This window comes from Puma concolor, chromosome A1 (assembly GCF_028749965.1).
Source record: "Puma concolor isolate L17-30 chromosome A1, mPumCon1.1.hap2, whole genome shotgun sequence".
NCBI classification, from domain to species: domain Eukaryota; kingdom Metazoa; phylum Chordata; class Mammalia; order Carnivora; family Felidae; genus Puma; species Puma concolor.
The window spans coordinates 143,120,868-143,141,965 of NC_141667.1; the positions used below are offsets into that span (position 1 = coordinate 143,120,868).

At 43.0% G+C, this 21,098-nt stretch overlaps 1 protein-coding gene and 1 pseudogene across 6 annotated transcripts in view; one reads left to right on the forward strand and one right to left on the reverse strand.

The window, feature by feature from the left end:
* The first annotated feature begins 413 nt into the window (after positions 1-413).
* LOC112860697 (large ribosomal subunit protein uL14 pseudogene) lies at positions 414-5,604 on the forward strand (annotated as a pseudogene).
* Positions 5,605-17,798: 12,194 nt separating this feature from the next.
* TNFAIP8 (TNF alpha induced protein 8) overlaps positions 17,799-21,098 on the reverse strand; it is a 133,381-nt gene continuing 130,081 nt past the window's right edge. For all 6 annotated transcript variants that reach the window (XM_025924105.2, XM_086705708.1, XM_086705707.1 and 3 more), the window contains exon 2: positions 17,799-19,430. In XM_025924105.2, the coding sequence (XP_025779890.1) occupies positions 18,865-19,430 (566 nt within the window). In that variant the 3' untranslated portion in view covers positions 17,799-18,864. The remainder of the gene's footprint in view (positions 19,431-21,098) is intronic.

Consider the following 21,098-nt stretch of genomic DNA (forward strand, 5'->3'; position numbering starts at 1 on the left):
GTAAGGGAGGGGCACAGCAAGAGAGGGACACAGAATCCAAAGCAGACTCCAGGCTCTGAGCTGTCAGCACAGAGCCCAACATGGGGCTCGAACTCACGAGCCATGAGATCACGACCCAAGACGAAATCGGATGTTCAGCCTACTGAGTCACCCAGGTGCCCCAAGCCACTGGACTCTTGATTTTGGTTCCGGTCATTATCTCCAGTTAGTGAGTTTGAGCCCCGCCCCCGGCTCCACACTGACAGTGCAGAGCCTGCTTGGGATCCTCTCTCTCTCTCTCTCTCTCTGCCCTTTCCCTGCTCATTATCTCTCTCTCTCTCCCTCTCTCTCAAAAATAAAAATTAAAAAAAATCAAAAGAATTAAAAAAATAAAGAAGCAAACTAAGAAGTCCAAGAGAAGACTTACTGCAGACATGGCTCAAACCATCACCTTCTTCTCCTCCTGGAAACACACTGGCTTTCAGAAGTTCCAGACTCAAAAGCTCATGATTTCAAGTCCGGTGGGATGAAAGAATGGTTCTTTGCCTGTTTCTCAAACAAAAGTCCTTGGATAATCTATAGCTTAGCTGATCGTGTGACTCTATTACATATTCATCCCGGAATCAACGGCTGACTCAACAGGGATGAAATAGTCTGATTGGTCAGACCCAGGTTCTGTGCCCAACTGTCATTAGAGTTGATATCAGTACCTGGATAGAGAGTGTGGGACAGGTGGTAGTCCTAAAGAAAAACCAAGGTGTTGTTAACAATAGAATGAAAATGGATGCCCAGCAGCAAATGTAAATGACCACAATGTAATGGGTCCTAATGCCCTATGAGCCTAGGGATTCTCAATTACATACATTCTAAAGTCCCTGCACATGGAATGACAAAAAGACCTAACATTAGGGGCACCTGGGTGGCTCAGTCGGTTGAGTATCCAACTTTGGCTCAGGTCATGGTCTCATGATTCATGAGTTTCAGCCCCATATTGGGCTCTGTGAGGACAGCTCAGAGCCCGGAGCCTGCGTGGAATTCTGTGTCTCTCCCTCTCTGCCTCCTCTGTTCGCACCCTGTCTCTCTCTCTCTCTCTCTCTCTCTCTCAAAAAAGTAAATAAACACTAAAAAAAATTTTTTAAAAGAAGACATAACATTAGAAATCAGGATAATTCCTAAAACACAGATAAAAACTGCCAACATATGGACGGAGGTCCTATGTTCTAGGTATGGATTCAGTTAATATAAAGCACCTTTCATGCAAAAATTAAGTTATGCCAGAGTCAATATCTGTGTTTCCATAGCAGTAAAACAAGTGTCAATCATCCCTCTTCTCCCACACTGACATTGCCATGACTTTGGAAATTCCACAGTTTAAAACAAAGAAGCCATAACAGGGACTAAAGGAGCCACAGGCAGCAGGTGCCAAAATTTTCAGCTTATCCCGAAGAGCTAGCAGAGGAGAAAGTCTCTACTCAGATGGTGTCCATCTGGTTTACGTATTGTATACATAGAGTTTATGTGAAACCTACAGCCAGAGACAAGGGTGATGCAGAAGGAACAGGCCACTCACCTTTCAGAGAGCTGGAATCCACCAAGAACAGAAGCTCAGCTAAGGCACAGGGGAATGAAACGGGTCATTGTTGGAGGAGCCTGCAGACTGGTAAGACGGAATTGGGTTTTGCTTGAATGAAACTGTTAGCACAGCCCCGGAACCCTTGATGGAATATGTTAGTGTATTCTGAAAATAAAGAGAAAATGCAACATAATAGTGAATATTTTCAAAATGAAGATTAATATTTAACTCTGAATTTGAATCTTTCTCAAATATAAACTAATTTAACATGCCCCAAAGACTTGGGGCGCCTGGGTGGCTCAGTCGCTTAGGCAACTGACCGACTCTTGATTTCAGCTCAGGTCATGGTCTCAGTTTTGTGAGTATGAGCCCCAGGTCGGGCTCTGCACTGAGAGTGCAGAGCCTGCTTGGGATTCTGTCTCCCTCCGGCTCTGCCCCTCGCACTCTTACCTTCTCTATGTCTCTCGAAATAAATAAATAAACTTAAATACAATAAAATACCCCGAGGATTAAGCTGGTCTCCTAAAGAAACTCTCTGTTTATTAGATTCCTTCCTCACAAAATAGCATGGACAATACCTATGTATATTTCAAATGTAAACTTCAACAGAAAGCATTTTCTTAGAAAAGGCAGCTGTCAACCACACCAGGATCTCAGCCCAGAGACCTGAGTTCAGCTCCCACTCGACACCACCCCATCACTTCCACATCCTCCTCCACATCTCCAGGTGGTGGTGGTGATGATGATGATGATAATGATAATGATGATGGTGGTGGTGGTACCTCCCAGGAATTAATCACTTACTATATTCGAGGTGCTCTTCTGTGCCTGAGCGTTTGCCATGGATGATATAGAAGTACCACAGTTATCTCCACTTAACAAGTAAAAATAACAAGAGACAGAGAAAACAAGTAACCTGTGCAAAGTGACAGCCATTCAGCGGCTCCCTCACCCACCTGTTTAACCCAACCATCCAATTTGTGGACGGGATAGTAAAAATCTCCATTTTCTCACTTTCGGTAACATGCCAATTGTTACGTCTAAAAATTGTAATCAGCCTTCTGATTTGGATATGCCTGAACAAGCCTCACATGAGTAAGGGCAGGACTAAGGTGAACTGGGTCACTTTGTGACGGCCACTTTCTTACGCCCACCGCAGAACATTCTGTCATTGAACATCTGGAACCAGAGAAGACGAATACTAAGAATTCACTTCAGCCACCTACCCGTGCTGGGAGCTGTAGGATGCCGTGCAGAGAGTAGGGCTCTCAGTGTCAGTCCTGGGTTCAAGCCCGGCTCCCCCGCTTGGCAGCTGAGTCATGAGGAAAATTTCTTATCTTCTCAGTGTCAGTTTCTCCTCTGCGGAGAGTGACACCACATACCTCACAGTACAGACTACCCTACAAAACAGCTAACAATTTCATCCTGGCCCCCAGTACACACTTCATTATAATAGCATCATACTCAGGGTGGGAAGGTTTGAATCCCCAGATGATCACTATAAGATATCTGCAGAAGGCACAGAAAACTCAGAAGACAGGAAAGGACCAAATTTAGAGATAGCCGTTCTATCTCTGCTAGAACTAATCTTGACTAAAATAACCCCAAATGTGCTACTTCCTCTTTCCTGGAACAAAGAACGAATGTATCATCTGTGAGAGCTTCCATCAAAGTTTCCCCTGATCCGCTCTCACTTCTACACAAACGTTTTCGGATTACGACCAGCAGCGGCATACCAGTGGTGAGGAAAGGAACTGGCGAAGGGATTGGGGGGCACCGATCAGGCCATCAGCCTCTACCTTTACTCAAATGACCTCAGGAACGTCACTTGTTGAGAGGTACTAGGAAGCTGATGGTTCATCACACCTCAGGGAAGTATGATCCTTGTTCCGACTCATTTGCCCTCTTTCTTGGTAATCTGCTTCCCATTACCAAAGCTATTTTTTTAATTAAGAACAAATTTTTAACGTTCATTCATTTTTGAGAGACAGAGCATGAGTAGGGGAGGTGCAGAGAGAGAGAGAGAGAGAGAGAGAGAGAGAAAGACACAGAATCCAACGCAGGCTCTAGGTTCTGAGCTGTCAGCACAGAGCCCAACTCAAGGCTCAAGCTCACAGACCACTGTGAGGTCATGACCTAAGCTGAAGTCGAATGCCACTGAACCACCCAGGCACCCCTATGAAAGCTATCCTTAAAACAACTCTTACTCCCCTGACAAGATAGATCAAGAAGAAGGTCGAGAGGGTAAGAGGTTGGCTCAGTGGCTTATACCTCAGAAGTTGCTTTGGCCCAACCACTATCCTCATCATCCCCAAACAAGATTTGACCGTTCGTGTCTGTCAGACATCACAACTACTTGCTGGGTGGCTGCTGACATTAAGCCTAAGTGACCAGTGAGCCAAGTGGTTTGGAACCCTAACATTTAACTCCAAAACATCTTCATGGTATTTGCTACCTCAAGTTGACAGTCAGTCACTCTTAGAGATGTTTCACAAGAACACTTGATGAATCTTATGAGTAAAAGCAGATACAAAAGAAGATATATTGACCAATTCCATTTATATGAAGTTTAAAAACAGGCAAAACTAATCTCTAGTGCTAGAAGTCAGAACAGGGGACACCTCGGGTGGGGGATTTCTGGGTGAGAGAAAGAAGAAATGTTCTTTTCTTAACTGAAGTCCCGCCCGGTTAACTGGTGTATTCACTTTGTGAGAAATGTCTAGAACTGTACCCTTATGATTTTCTATGTGTATGTTATACTTTAGAGAGTTTATTGAAAGAAAGAGGAGGAGCAGGAGGGAACAAAAGAAAGAATGAAAGAAAATAGGGGTACCTGGGTGGCTCAGTGGGTTGAGCATCCAACTCTTGATTTCAGCTTAGGTCAAGATCCCAGAGTTGTGGGATCAAGGCCCACACTGGGCTCCATGCTGAGCATGGAGCCTGCTTGGGATTCTCTATCCCTCTCCCTCTGCCCCTCCCCAGCACATGCACATGCTCTCTCTCTCTCTCTCTCTCAAAAAAAACACAAAAAAAACCAAACAAACCAGTCTGAAAAGATGTGACATTAATTAAAATCACAATGAGCCATCGCTATACATGTATTAGAACAGCTAAAGTAAGAAACATTGATCATGCCCAATGCTGACAAGGATTTGGAGAAACTGGATCTCATACATTGCTGCTGTGAAAGTAAAATGGCATAGATACTCTGAAAAAAAAATTTTTTTTGCAGTGTTTACCATACAATTCAGCACTCACGCTCTTGGACATTTATCTCAGAGAAATAAAAATTTATTTCCCCCTAAAACATGTATACAAATGTTCATAGCACAAATGTTTATGTATGGTAGAAAAATATTAGAAACAATTCCAATGTCCTTCAATGGATGAATGGTTGGACAAACTCTAGAATGTCCACATAATGGAATACTACTCAGAAATAAAAAGGGATGAATTGCTGATACAAGCAGCAACCAGAATGGACCCCCTAGGGCATTCTGCTTTGGTGGAAAAAGGCAATCTCAAAAGATTACATACTCTTTCTGTCCCTTTCCAATGTTTAAGGTGTCGAAATGAGGATGTGGTGGGTCCTCTGGTGTGAAATTCTGGATTTCCCTGGGTCTTCTGGTAGGAATCGTGATCTACTAGCCTGACAACACAGGAGCCAAAAATCTGTATATCATCTCTCTGAAAGGGATCAGGGGTCAACTGAACAGACTTCCTGCTGCTGTGGATGTCATGGTGATGGCCATAGTAAAGAAAGGCACAGCAGAGCTCAGAAAGAAGGTACATACAGCAGTGGCAATTTGACAACAAAAGTCATATTGGAGGACAGACGGTGTGTTTCTCTATTTTGAAGATAAGGTGGAGGTCATAGCAAAATACAAGGCAAAATGAACGACTGTGCTGTCACTGGACCAGTTGCAAAAGAGTGTATAGACTTGTGGCCAAGGATTGCATCCAACGCTGGCACCATTGCACAATTCTTTGGTGTCTTTGTTAAAAATACTAATAAAAATTATTTGTTCCCCCCCAAATTACATACTTTATGAGTCCATTTATACAACACTCCCAAAATGATAAAACCACAGAGCTGGAGAACAGATGACTGGTTTCTAGGGATGGGAGGGGGATGAAGTAGGCGGGGGTGTGAGTACAAAGAGGTGGGTGGCCTGAGAGAATTCCTTTGTGGTAATGAAACTGTTCTGTGTCTTTTCATAATTTTTTAAAATTATTTTTAAGTTTATTTATTTTGAGAGAGAAAGTGCACAAGAGGGGTAGGGGCAGAGAGAGGGAAAAGTGAATCCCAAGCAGGCCCTGCACCATCAGCACAGAGCCTGATGCAGGGCTTGAACCCACAAACCATGGGACCATGACCTGAGCCAAAACCAAGAGTCAGATGCTTAACGACTGAGCCACCCAGGCGCCCCCGAAACAGTTCTGTATCTTGATTTTGGTGGTAGTTACACAAATCTATATATGGGATAAAATTACATGGGACTCTACACACACAAATGCAGTAAAAAAATAATGAACCAGGGGCACCTGAGTGGCTCAATCGGTTAAGCATCTGCCTCCTGATCTCAGCTCCGATCTTCAACTCAGGGTCATGAGTGCAAGCCCTGCATTGGGCTCCAATGCTGCATGGAGCCTACTTAAAAAAAAAAAAAAAAAAAAAAGTAACGAATGTTATTTAGTGAAAATTAAATAAGGTCTGTAGTCTGGTACCAACCTACTGATGTCAGTCCCTGGTTTTGATATTGTACTGCACCTCCACAACAGGTCACAGCTGGAGAAAGCTGGGTGAAGGGTACATAGGACTCTTCATACTATTTTTACAACTTCTTAGGAGTCTTTAGTTATTTTAAAAATAAAAGTGTACAAAACAAAGAGAGAGAGAGAGAAGACTCTTCAACCCTGGCCATTTTCGATTAGCCCCATGTGTGTTTGCAAAGCCCGTGCCCTTCGGGCAGGGTTGTTACCACATAACTCCTGTGTCCTACCATCAGGCACTGTCAGATGAAAACACACAGTATTACGTGGAAGCTCATCTACAGAAAACACTCACGAATGGTGAGGGAGAGGAGCAACCAAATTATGCTTCTTAGGCTCACTGGTTCACGTCTCTTGATTCTGGGGCTTGTATGCTATGCATAGTGGGTTCCATATTAACTCTGAATTTAAGACCCTTTAACTGAAAGTGGAATCTTCATATATGTGTAGAAAGATTTTCTTAAGTGTCGTGAACACTACACAGAAGAGAGGCAGGAGGGAAGGGAGATTCAGGAGACAGGTTGACCAAAGCAAAGCCATTTTGGTTTTAGGCTGACCCTTAGCCTACAAGTCAGCAGGTCATAAAAAGAGTCACAGGAACCAAAGATTCCAAGACCCCACTCCCTCTGGCAGGTAAAAGCTACATAGGCTGAACATTCTTTTTTTTTTTATTTTATTTTATTTATTTTTTTTTTATTTTTTTTTTCAACGTTTATTTATTTTTGGGACAGAGAGAGACAGAGCATGAACGGGGGAGGGTCAGAGAGAGAGGGAGACACAGAATCGGAAACAGGCTCCAGGCTCTGAGCCATCAGCCCAGAGCCTGATGCGGGGCTCGAACTCACGGACTGTGAGATTGTGACCTGGCTGAAGTCGGACGCTTAACCGACTGCGCCACCCAGGCGCCCCATTTTTTTTAATTTTATTTTAATGTTTATTTATTTTTGAGAGAGGAGGAAGGGGCACAAAGAGAGGGGGACAGAAGATCTAAAGTAGGCTCCGCGCTGACAGCAGAGTGTCTGACATAGGGCTCAAACCCACGTACCGTGAGATCATGACCTGAGCAGAGGTCGGATGCTTAACTGACTGAGCCACCCAGGTGCCCCTAGGCTGAACATTCTTAAAATTTCTCCCTGTAGGTAATCCACAACCCTAAGACAATGAAAAAACTACTCACCCAATGTAAGTGATACACCCAAAATTTATTTTTTTTTTAAATTTTCTTTTTTCAACATTTATTTATTTTTGGGACAGAGAGAGACAGAGCATGAATGGGGGAGGGGCAGAGAGAGAGGGAGACACAGAATCGGAAACAGGCTCCAGGCTCTGAGCCATCAGCCCAGAGCCTGACGCGGGGCTCGAACTCACGGACCGCGAGATCGTGACCTGGCTGAAGTCGGACGCTTAACCGACTGCGCCACCCAGGCGCCCCCCAAAATTTAAAGAGTAAGCCCTTCCCTATAAAGTTAGTTAATTTTTGCAAACTTATAAAAGCTTTTGTTAGAGGCAAAGGGAAGTCATCTTCCCTATCTGGGAGGAGAGACCACCACTTTGTCTATGAAGTAGCTCCTTTCTTCTCTACTTAGTAAACCTTTGTCCCTTTCTCTTAAAGTCTTGCTCTTAAATTCTTCCTTGTGCAAAGCCAAGAACCCTCTAGGCCACTGGCTTGAGGCCCTCCCACTCAAAGCCTTAGTCCATTTGGCATCATAAAGGTAAGCTACTTAGGAAAAACATCCGTATTAAAATTAGCGCTAGAAAAAGACTGAAAAGCTTAGGTTGTCTTACATTTCAAACTTTGTTCTTGCTGATAGCAACCAGGAAGTTAGAGCCTCTTACTAAGATGGCAGCTTTCTCTTTCCTTAAGTTAAAGAGAGTGAGGAGTCAGAGTGCTTTCGGTGGGATTGCTTCTTTTAAAGTCTGGGAGAAAGAAATGTAGCAAATGCTAGCTTCATACAGACTAGAAGGGACATCTTTCTTGGGCTGCTAATGAAAACCAAACTGGCTCAGCAGGTAGGGTAGGTTTTTGAGTAATCAGCCATGTTTATATTATTTTTTTGGTTGAAATTATGCGGTTAGTCAAGAGATAGGTAGAACAAACTAAAACTGAAACTTCAAAAGCCCATCTTTTTGTCATCAGGAGATATAAAAAAAAATCCTGCCATGAGTCACCGAGGATCAGGAAGTGTTGTGATTTGTCCAAAAAGGACTTTGGACACCAATTCTCTGAACACAGCCCAATGAAAGGGAAAAGCTCCTCGTCTTGTATAGAGCCACAAGGAAAGCCACTGGAGATGAAACACAGCCAGGGCCTAAACTACACATTGGCTCCTTCGTCAGGCTGTGTTGCCTAGTCCCCGGCTAGCAAGAGGACATTGCTGCTTGTTAATGTTTTCCTCCTGAAGACTCAGGGAGCTGGGCAGTGATCAGTGACAAGCAAGCAGACAGAACCAAATAGTGGGCAGGATCCACTGAGATCTGGCTCACTGGCTAGGCTGGCAAGAAACATGGAAGGGCCATGCTCATTGAACCGGTTCAATCATGTGCTTCTGTGTTTTGGTCTTAGCCCTCCGGGGACACAGATATACCCCACTGAGCACAAGGATGTGAAGCCAGAGTTTATCTAGCTTTACAAGTTTGGCTGCAATCTACTTCCAGAAAAATGATGTTTTTAAAATGTCTTCCCCGGGTGCCTGGGTGGCCCAGTCGGTTAAGCATCCAACCTTGGCTCAGGTCATGATCTCATGGTTCGTGAGTTCCAGCCCTGTGTCGGGCTCTGTACTGACAGGTCAGAGCCTGGAGCCTGCTTCAGATTCTGTGTCTCCCTCTCACTCTGCCCCTCCCCTACTCACACTGTGTCTCTCTCTCTCTCAAAAATAAATAAACATTAAAAATCAAAAATAGTTTGGCGCTTGACCCCTCCCAGGACCCGTGATGCCAAGACCCTAGCAGGAGACAAGGAAGAGTCGGGTTGAACCCCAGCTGAGTTGAGGGCTTGTGGTCTAGTCTCCTCAGCCTGCCCCACCTCAAGAAATGAGTGGTGGATTGGCCCCACATAAAAGCACAGTATATGTATCCAACTTGCCCCTTTCCCTGACCTAGAATGACTTACACTGGATATTTTCCCAGTACGGCAAAGTTGTAAAGGTTACTATGATGAAAGATAAAGATGCCAGGAAGAGCAAAGGAGTTGCATTTACTTTATTTTTGGATAAAGACTCTGCACAAAACTGTACCAGGGCAATAAGCAACCAACAGTTATTTGGAAGAGTGATAAAAGCAAGCATCGCTGTCGACCAGGGAAGAGCACTGTAGTTCATCCAAAAAAGAAACTACTTTGATAAGTCTAAGTGCTATGAATAGTATTGGTATTGTCATCTCAAGAAAAAATATAGGTATTAAAAAGATGTGTTTGACAAAAATGAACTCAAAATGGATGAAAGACCTCAATGTAAGACAGGAATCCATAAAAATCATCGAGGAGAAAGCAGGCAAAAACCTCTTCGACCTCAGTTGCAGCAACTTCTTACCCAACATGTCTCCAGAGGCAAGGGAAACAAAAGCAAAAATCAACTACTGGGACCTCATCAAAATAAAAAGCATCTGCACAGTGAAACTAAAAGGCAACCGACGGAATAGAAGATATTTGCAAACGACATATCAGATAAAGGGTTAGTATCCAAAATCTATACAGAACTTATCAAACTCAACACCCAGAAAACAAATAATCCACTGAAGAAATGGGCAAAAGACATGAATAGATACTTCTCTAAAGAAGACATCCAGATGGCCAACCGACATGAAAAAATGCTCAACATCACTCATCATCCGGGAAATACAAATCAAAACCATAATGAAATACCACCTCAACGCCTGTCAGAATGGCTAACATTAACAACTCAGGCAACAACAGATGTTGTCCAGGATGCGGAGAAAGAGGATCTCTTTTGCACTGCTGGTGGGAATGCAAACTGGTGCAGCCACTCTGGAAAACAGTATGGAGTTTCCTTAAAAAATTAAAAATAGAACTACCCTACGACCTAGCAATTGCACTACTAGGTATTTACCCAAGGGATACAGGTGTGCTGTTTCGAAGGGCACATGCACCCCAATGTTTATAGCAGCACTATCCACAATAGCCAAAGTATGGAAAGAGCCCAAATGTCCATCGATGGATGAATGGATAAAGAAGATGTGGTATAGATATACAATGGATTATTACTCCAAAAAGAATAAAAAAATCTTTTTGCAATCAAAAAGAAGGAAACCTTGCCATTTGCAACTATGTGGATGGAACTGGAGGGTATGATGCTAAGCGAAATTAGTCAGAGAAAGACAAAAATCATATGACTTCACTCATACAAAACACATGAACATAGGGAAGGGAAGCAAAAATAATATTAAAAACAGGGAGAGGGATAAAACAGAAGAGACTCATAAATATGGAGAACAAACTGAGGTTTACTGGAGGGGTTGTGGGAGGGGGGGATGGGCTAAATGGGTAAGGGACACTAAAGAATCTACTCCTGAAATCATTGTTGCACTGTATGCTAATTTGGATGTAAATTTTAAAAAATTAAATAAAAAAAAATAAAGACACTATTAATGGTAAAACAAAACAAAAACCAGACTATCCCATGAAGAACACAAGACACCCTAAGTATTCTGTTACCTCTATTGGAGCCAAGGGGGGGAAATAGTTATATGGTACCTAGTTTTCAAAGATGGCCCCAGAAAACCATGCATGACAGATTTAATGCCCTTGTGGAGACCTTCCTATACTAAATCATAGTTGGACTTAAGTGCAGTAAAGGGGTAACTCAGCAGGCTTGGGATGATCAAAACTTGTTGCAATCCAGAGGTGCCTGGGTGGCTCGGTCAGTTAAGTGTCCCACTTTGGCTCAGGTCATGATCTCATGGTTTGTAAGTTCAAGCCTCGAATTGGGCTCTATGCTGGCAATGTGGAGCCTGCTTGGGATTCTCTCTCTCTGCCACTCCCCAACTCATGCTCTCTGTCTTGAAATAAATAAATAAACTTAAAAAAAATTTCATGCAATCCAAAGAAAGAACCAACCCGTGACTAGCTAGAAACAATCTCTAAATCCTTGACAGATCCTCTTTAATTAGAGTGTCTTCGTGTATCAAGGGCCTTGGGCCATGCCAGATAGTTTGTGCTAACAATGTGATTTCTGATTAACTTATGTTTTATTTGCCTGGGACTTTGGACCATCCTGTAACAGTTTGACTTCTGGGGGTTCTGGAGACTGAGTAACTAAGGTCGGTCATGTGGGCATTCCAGGCCTATCTGAGCGACTCCTAATAAAAAGCCAGACATCATGGCTCCTGTTGGCCACACTGTACGTGGTGTCATACATCATTGCCAGGACAATTAAATGTTATCTGTAAAACTCGACTAGAAGAAGACATCTGGAAGCTTGCACCTGATTTCTCTTGGATTCTGTCCTATGTGCCTTTTTCCTTTGCTAATTTTAATCCATATCCTTTCACTGTAATAAACCTTAATCATGAGTGTAACAGCTTTTCTGAGTTCTGCAAGTCCTTCTAGCAAATCATCAAACCTGAAGGTGGTCTTGAGGACCCTACGCCTAGCCTGTAGTTTGCTTTAACCAGTAGAATGGGGCAGAAGGAACAGCGTGACTGTGCTGGACATTTGTCTTAAGAAGGTCTGGAAACTTCTGTTCCTGCACTTTTGGATGCCCTGACTAATAAGTAGAGACTAGGGGAAGAGGCGAGGCTGGCACAGTGGCACAGTCAAATCTCCAGAGGACTCCAGTCTGAGCCACTATCTGACCACAACCACGGAAAACCCCGATAAAGACAACTGACCAGTTATGCCCAGTCAACCCACAGAATCATGGGAGAAAAAAATGGTTGTGGTCTTTTTTTTTTTTTTAATGTTTACTTATTTTTGAGAGAGAGAGAGTGAGCTGGGGAGGGGCAGAGAGAAGGGGACAGAGGATCCTAAGCAGGCTCCATGCTGACAGCACAGATTCTGATGAGGGGCTCGAGGCTCGAATCATGAACCATGAGATCATGACCTGAGCCGAAGTCAGATGCTTAACCCACTGAGCCACTCAGGTGCCCCCAAAATGGTTGTTGTTACTTAAACCAGTAAAGTTTGGGGTGGCTTATTATGTAGCAATAGAAAACTAACACCAACCAGAACGATAAAATAATTGAAGAGATTCCGAATGTAACTGGCTAAGAGATCATGTGTAAGTAATGGCCGGAAACCATTCCTTTCAACAACTCGACTCGAGAGAATTTTCCTAAATTGAAAGCAAAAGACAATTTTTTTTTAAGGAAACCAGAAATGAATGAAATGCTCTCAGGCTTTGGAAATCTGTTGTTTAATTTATTTAAGATTCCAGGTTTATTTTCATCGCTTGTTTGCAAACAGCAAGAGGCCATCGATAAAGAACACCTCACAAAGGGACGGCCTTCAGGTTTCAATGCCCACTGTGTTTTAGTTTTATCCTTAAAATGAGAATGTGAGGTAGTTGATCTTATTTGAAGTTCAGATAAGGCAAGAGAGGGGCCGGCAGACAGGAGCTAGACCCACTGGTTTCACCTGCACATGCCTTCTGTACCCACAGGGTTCTACCTGACCACCCACCAGTGAGTTCCCGGGAGGGAGAGATGCCAAATTCCCCACACGTGGTGTTCGACAATACTGTGCAATATTTCCACTTGTGGATCTCACCGCAAGCTCAGTGAATATTTTCAGCAAGCTAAAACCGTGACTCCTTGGTCGTGAGAACACAAAGTCCGTGTGATTAGGGAAAAGCAATAATACCAGCAACTTAATTATCAGCAAGCCCTCTTGCAGGACATTAAATGTCTTATAAAAATGTATAATTTGCTTTGCAAGTATTTATCCTTTCGGGATAATAAGCGGTCTTAGAAAAAAGCAGTAAGAGCTGCTGAACAGTCACTTGGGCTGGTTGAGGGGTGGCTCGTTTGCAGGAAAATGGAACCTGGATTTCTCTCTCATAAAACATCGATCATCCCAGATAATGGCGACAGTCCAGGTATGTGTACTCAGAGTTTTCACTTGCGTGTCTTGAATTTATACCTCACATCAGGCAGGTTTAAGTGACTTCATTAATCCATCGGCTTTTCTTTATTTTCTAATTTTTTAAAGTTTATTTATTTTAAGAGAGAGAGAAAGCACAAGTGGGGGGGGGAGAGAGAGAAAAAGAGAGAGAGAGAGAGAGAGAGAGATCCCAAGGAGGATCCACACTGTCAGCACAGAGCCCAATCTGGGGCTCGAACCTAAGAATGGTGAGATCATGACCTGAGCCAAACAAAGGCAGATGCTTAACCGACTGAGCCACCCAGGGGCCCCAATCCATCAGCTTTAAAAAAATTTTTTTTTACATTTATTTATTTTTGAGAGACAGAGAGACAGAGCACAAATGGAGAGGGGCAGAGAGAGAAGGAGACAGAATCTGAAGCAGGCTCCAGGCTCTGAGCTGTCAGCACAGAGCCCGACGTGGGGCTTGAACTCACAAACCGTGAGATCATTACCTGGGCCGAAGTTGGACGCTCAACCAACTGAGCCACCCAGGCGCGCCCCTCGCAACCCATCAGCTTTTAAATGAAAAAACCGAAATACAGAGAAGCACATTGTCTTAGGTTGTTCTGTGAATCAAAACATATTCTTTCCTTGTGTTAAGAACAAAAGTACCAAAAACCTCCTAACTGCAGAGAACAAACTGGTGGTTACCTGAGGGGAGGTGAGTGGGGGGATGGGTGAGATAGGTGATGGGGATTAAGGAGGGCACTTGTGACGAGCATCGGGCATTGTATGTGAGAGTGTGGAATCACTAAATTGTACACCTGAAACTAATACAACACTGTATGTTAACTATACTGGCATGAAAAACAAACAAACCCCAAGCACCAGATCAGCACCTTATCTCCATGAGGCAGAAACAGTTACATATCTATTAGCGAGGCAGGCAAAGAATTTCCTCAGCCACCCATGAAGGAAGATGAGGGGGCCTTATCCATTCGCTGGCTCATCTTGCAAAGATCTCATGGAAATTTGGTGGACACAGAGCACAGTTCTGTGTACTGAAGAACATTTTCCAAAGCACAGATGTTTTTCTCTTAACCGTGAACGCTGGCTGACTTGTCTGTATCCTTTTTCAGTGCTCAGCAGACGGGACGTTTTTGGAGTGTCTTGTCCCCTAGAACTTGGGGCTGATGTTCGCTGCTGGACAGAAAACACGTCTTTGGCTAGACAGGCATAAAAACACATCTTTGGCTGGTGACACAAAAATGTTTCCATTTTGGGAAATTCCCTGAGATAAAAGTGTTTTTCTGGCTCTGGGCATATGTAAGTAACCATGAGGACACTTCAGTAAAAGCAATAATGGATTTTCAATAGCTTGCCACGATAGTGCTATGTGATTATGAGCTCCTGTAGGTTTTCCTGTTGTTTCATTTTGGAAACAAAAAGTTGACTCATTTCTGGTTAGTGCGACAGGGGTTTCTATAAAGACTTTACCTGAACATCCTAAGGACAATCATGTCAGAGCTTGGATAAAAGTTTCTCTTTCATTAATACCACTGACTGCTAAAACCTGCTTTGTGTTTGACAAATTTCATAGAAGCTTTATACCCAGGAGGAATGCAATATATCAAATAAAACAGTGATTTTTCAAATACTGCAAAGTTCAACTACTTTAGATAATGCAAGTTTGGAAACGCAAGCTTCACTAAAAATGTAAAAATATTATAAATCTTATTAACATACTAATTAAATTTGTTTTATTACAATACTTTAATTTCCTAGCAATTACATAGCACTTAGCTATTTACTACAAATATTTCATCAAATGGGTAGAGATGCTCATCTTTGATTTAGTATCTGTCAAGAATGGTATGCTAAGTTACAATTGGGGGGTCTCATCAGGGATATCAACGATAAATCACAATTCTCTTGGCGCCTGGGTGGCTCAGTTGGTTGAGCAACCAACTTCAGCTCAGGTCATGATCTTGCGGCTCGTGAGTTTGAGCCCCCCATCGGGCTCTGTGCTGACAGCGTGGAGCCTGGAGCTTCTCTGTCCCTCCCCCGTTCACGTTCTGTCTCTGTCTCTCAAAAATAATAGATCAACATTAAAAAAAATTTTTAATTAACTTGCTCAGATATTTCTAGCATCTAAACCTGACAAATAACAGTTATATTTCCAAGTGAAGCCATACCTTTGCTGGGGAACACAATGGTGAAGGTTGCTTCTGTCTTGGTTGTGGGCACATAAAGTGCCCTTCTCAACCATGGAAAGACTGCCTCAGGGGAGGCGCACACTGTACCCCACGGATCATCGTTGGTTGTGAGCACCTTGAATTGAAGTTCTGGAGGGGACTGAAATTTGAGCTATGAGAAGTCTCCAAATTGGAAGCTGTATTGAAAAGTTCACAAAATGTCTCTGATCATACCCAGATCTTAATAGATCAGACCTGCATGATTTAAGTACAGTCTCATATGTCACTCTGTGAAAAACCATTTCAGAAGCACACTGCCCATTGTTATCTGAAGCAATGATGTTTCTAGAAATGTCTTTACCCATACCATATTTAAAGAAAAATAGGGTTTTATAGATATCCTGGTTTTGACACTTAATAGTCTAAGTGAACTTGGGCAACCCCTTAATTTCTCTTGTAGTTTCCTCATCTGTGTGCTGGAACCTAATAATCACTCTGTTAACACCTAATATTATCACTCACTTATATTATATTAACTCAAAATATTTGCAGAAAAGCCATCAGCATGAAATTTTGAAAAATCAATTTCTAACACAATTCATGATTTTTTTCTAAAATGTAAAAGACTCAATTTTTAAAAATGTTCTTAAGGCCCTCAAATGACTATTAACTTGGCTCAGAATTATCCATCTTGAGCATATTTGGATTCTTTCCAGCCTTTCCAACCCTTCCCCAAAACTAAATTCATGCATAGGGGAGTCTGGTTGCATCAGAAATGAACTTACAGATCAAGACTTTGTAGCTGGGGCACCTGGGTGGCTCAGTCAGTTAAGGGCCTGACTCTTGGTTTTGGCTCAGGCCATGATCTCATGGTTCATGAGTTCGAGCCCTGCATTGGACTCCATGCTGATGGTGCAGAGCCTGCTTGGGATTCTCTCTCCGTCTCTCCCTGTCTCTTTGCCCCTCCCCTGCTCATCTCTCACTCTCTCTCAAAATAAATAAACTTCAAAAAAAATTTTTTTAATCTAAAACAAAAAAAGACTTTGTAGCTCATCCCTAAGGCATCTTTCCAGGCAGGCACAAGATTGGTAAGGAGATGAGCTCCCTCCAGAACATGATACTGAAATGGCAGCGAACAGGACTCCCTCCTTCTGGAGAGTCCTCGCTGCCTTCTGTGTGAGATGAAGGGTTGCTCGCTCCCTCCCTCAAGCACATTTGATGACTGGCCTGCAGGCACAATTTTATGATCCAAAATGTGCCCAGACGGATCTAAATGTATCCTTATCCTCTCTCTGGTGGGTCCTGTCCACAGCTAGAGATGAGCAAGAAATAGCCTACAATGGCCAAGCCATTCCATTTTGCATGCCTCTGCTGAGGAAGAACTGGTAGAGAACAGAGAAGCACTAAATCAGGAGCTCTTGAAGACCACACTCCCTTCCCATGTAAGGAAAGCAGAGGCCAGAAGTAAGATCGCGTGAGGAAGGCCATGGAAGTCTGCTGAACGAAACTTACATGCAACTTAGCAGGTTATGAAGCGGAAGGGGTCATTTCTGCAGTCGCTATGCTATTGCTGTAACATCTCAAAATCACCTACCCGCTTGGCGATGTGAGAACGGTCATTTCAGTTCTAATCTTGGTGTCAAGGATTTAATATCAAACAAGGAGACACATTGCCTCTGCTGCCGGTCTTGGACAAGCACACGAGGGACTCAGGGAAATGGCCCTCCTCCTTCAAGCTGGAGTGGGTTCAAGCAGATCTCAACCTCTGGAATTTTTAAGTTGTGGGACCTTTCCCGGTGAACTACTATTTTAATGTCACTGTTCTGGGAAGCAGGCAAATTCAAGGCAAAAGAGTACACTCAATCACAGACACAGTGATGATGCAAATATTTAGGACTGGTACTTAAGTCTGTTATTTCCTGATAGTTGGCCAGTAGGTTTCCATTTCTTTTTTATAAAATAAGAAGATGCTGGGGTGCCTGGGTGGCTCAGCCGGTTAAGTCCCTGCCTTTGCCTCAGATCATGATCTCACAGTTCATAGGTTCAAGCCCTATCTCAGGCTCTGTGCTGACAGCTCAGAGCCTGGAGCCGGCTTCAGATTCTGTGTCTTCCTCTCTCTCTGCCCCTCCTCTGCTTTGCTCTCTCTCTCCCAAAAATAAATAAACTTAAAAAAATTTTTTTAAATAAGATGCTTACTTTATCATTCACACACACAATTATATACAAACAACACACAAACTGCTTAGAATGCACATATTCTTTGGTTTACTCATCAAAATAGCAAATAACAAAATAGCAAAAACCTTATAGTTAAATAAAAAAGTGACATTCTTTATTTACCTATCAAACCTTATTAAACATTGAAATGCTTTTTATTTCCATTCTCACATGCTACAGCAATATGCTTTCCTCCTTTTTGGCCCTTATCCCCCTACATTATTTTGCCGGGCTCCTCTCTAAAATAAAGATTGTAGTAACTGTCTTAATACCACTTAACTTTTACAAGAACCACCTAGATTTTCCTCTGTGACTCTCACATCGAAAATGGGTAGAGATGCCACCAGCACGTTTTCAAGAATTACCACGTTTCGGATGTAGCACTGTTGGGACTAAAAAACAGGACTCAACTCCAGAAGCGTTTCAACTCCAGAAACATTATTCGTGATGTCACATACAGTTGGTTCCTACAATACTGACTTCAGAGAAGCCGTTTTTCAATTTTTCTGAGGGTTCCGTTTGACCACCTTAATTCTTGAGTGTCTTAATTCTCCATGAAGACTTAATTCTTGAATGTCAGTGACACAATCTTTAATGTAAGAATGTTTAACCAAAGGTAAACTCGCAAATGAAATTGTTTCAAAAGGAACAATGAGAGCGAGAGAAAGACCTCGGCTTCTTAACAGAGGTACATACACATAGTAAGGAATAATAGTGAATCAAAATACATAACTCTGTACACGTTAGAAATATCCAATGTGCTATTAACTGCTCTAAAATAGATGTCTTGAGGTTCAGAGCCATACATATTCATCTTTGAATGACTCTATATTTGCATCATACACTTTTCCCACGATCTGTCAACCATTAGGGAGCCTTTCACCAGAATTTTTGGCACTATGCTTTTCTTCCAATAAAACAAGCCACATAAGACATTACCACTAACGTCTACCAACCGAATTGGCCAATGTCTTTCTGAACCATGTGTAATCTTAAAAAAAAAAAAAAAAAAAAAAATTCTTTTTTCCTTCATACATCAGCAGTGCTCCATTTTCAAATAAATCACGAGCAGTCAGTCTTCGCTCATACGCTCAAATGTTCTCCTCATCCAGCATTTTGTTCACGCCGTCACAGAGTTTTTGTAGGTGGGGCTTGAAATTTCCAAAGGGGTTATATAAGGCAGCTAAAAAATCGCAATCTGAGAAATGGTCGAAGACGTTATTAACCCGTCCGTGTGACTTGGCAGTGAGGTGACGCTGGATGATCTGGTGCAGCAGCTCTCTGCATTCATTCAGCAGCCGGGATAACACGTTGCGGTCAAAGGTGTACTCCACCTGATGGAAGCTGACCACGGTCATGGCGAGCTGGTGAACCTTCTTCTTAAATTTCTCCATCAGCGCCAGCTCATCTTGATTAAACTGGTTGTTCCTGTAGAGAATGGCCAGCTTGATGACTGTTTTGATGAGGTTCTTGATGATTTTCTCCGCCTCTTTCTTGTTCTGGGTGTACTCTTTGGTCACTCGGTAGAGCTCATCCAGGACTTCACTGCTCGTGTCGTCGATGAGGGTGGTGGCAATGGATTTGGACACCATTTTCCCCAAGATCTTCTTTTGCGCCTGCACGGCCAGGTTTTTGGAATTGAAGACATCTGTGGCCACTGAAAGGAAGCAAATTAAAACACAGATATTAAGGACTATTTTCCTTCTCATTTGCCCATGGTGTAGTTGTCTCCCATCCGCTGACATTTGTTTACGTTCAGAAAAGAACGAAAGATCTTACTACGCTTCTGGGCGTTAGGTCCTCACGAAATGAACGGGTTGCCGTGCATAATCTTTAAGGTCTCTTGCAACTCAAGTGTTTTATGCCTTCGGCTATACACTCACTACTTGGTTTAGCAGTTGAAGGGGGCAACCTTTCCAAAGATAACTTTTTCTGATTATAAAAATGGTACGTCTCATGAAGCAGTTTTTACACAATTTTCCCCCAATTTAATTTTATAAGAAACCCCCCAAAAATATAAAATCAACCCCGCAACTGTCCTCTGGGCACCAGTCACCAAGAACAATTAATTTTTTTTTTAATCTTTATTTATTTTTGTGAGAGAGACAGAGTGCAAGTGGGGGAGGAACAGGGAGAGAGGGAGACCCAGAATCCGAAGCAGGCTCCAGGCCGTCAGCACAGAGCCCGACACGGGGCCCGAAGTCACGAACCGCAAGATCATGACCTGAGTCGAAGTCGCCCGCTTAACCGACTGAGCCACCCAGGCGCCCCTCGCCAAGAACAGTTTAAAGAGCCCCCTTTACACGTAAGAAGGATAAAGAGCAAAGCCACACTGAGGAAAGTAGCAAATTCATGGAAGCAAATCAAAAGGAGAGCCCTGTTTTCAACTTCAGCTGCAAAAAGTCAAATTTCCTGAGATGCTGGCCTGCCCCTACCAGTTTGGTGATCCTAAGGGCCCAGAGTTTCAACTCCCAGGTGTTGAGTCTTAGAAAAGAATATTCCTTGGAGGGCTCATTGTCACTTGCTGTTTCTGATGATCGGCCATTGTTCATTCCCTTTAAACGTTTACACATCGTTTATACATTATGCGGAAATAACTACACTTTTACGAGCTAATGAAATGGGCTCCATGAAAAACATGGAGCTTTGAAAAAGCTGATGCTGGGGCGCCTGGGTGGCGCAGTCGGTTGGGCGTCCGACTTCAGCCAGGTCGCGATCTCGCGGTCCGTGAGTTCGAGCCCCGCGTCGGGCTCTGGGCTGATGGCTCAGAGCCTGGAGCCTGTTTCCGATTCTGTGTCTCCCTCTCTCTCTGCCCCTCGCCCGTTCATGCTCTGTCTCTCTCTGTCCCAAAAATGAATAAACGTTGAAAAAAAAAATTTAAAAAAAAAAAAAAAAGAAAAAGCTGATGCTTAGAGTTTGCTTTTGAAATGACCATAACTGAATTTGACAGGGGTGTAAGATACACATAACAATAGTTGTGCATATTAACTATTAATGAAACACTGTATTATGCTCCCAGCTTACAGCCGGTCAGTGAAAATGCTCAGTACATGTTTACTCCCCAAACCAAGTTTAGTCTTTCACCTAAATAGTCAGGGCATCAGTGATAACACAATTATTTCTAGTGTGGACAGGCTAAGGGCAGAAAGCAAAAAGGTGGCCACTCCCTAATCCAGGCTGGAAGGGTATATAAGAAGAGTGTCTCTCTCAGTATGGCACTGCCACGTTAGATGTGACATTTGGGCCAGCTCTGGGATATATTCTAGGCGGCATGAAGTGGTTCCTAATCACCAGAACGTCTCTTATAAATATACAGGGCCATAAG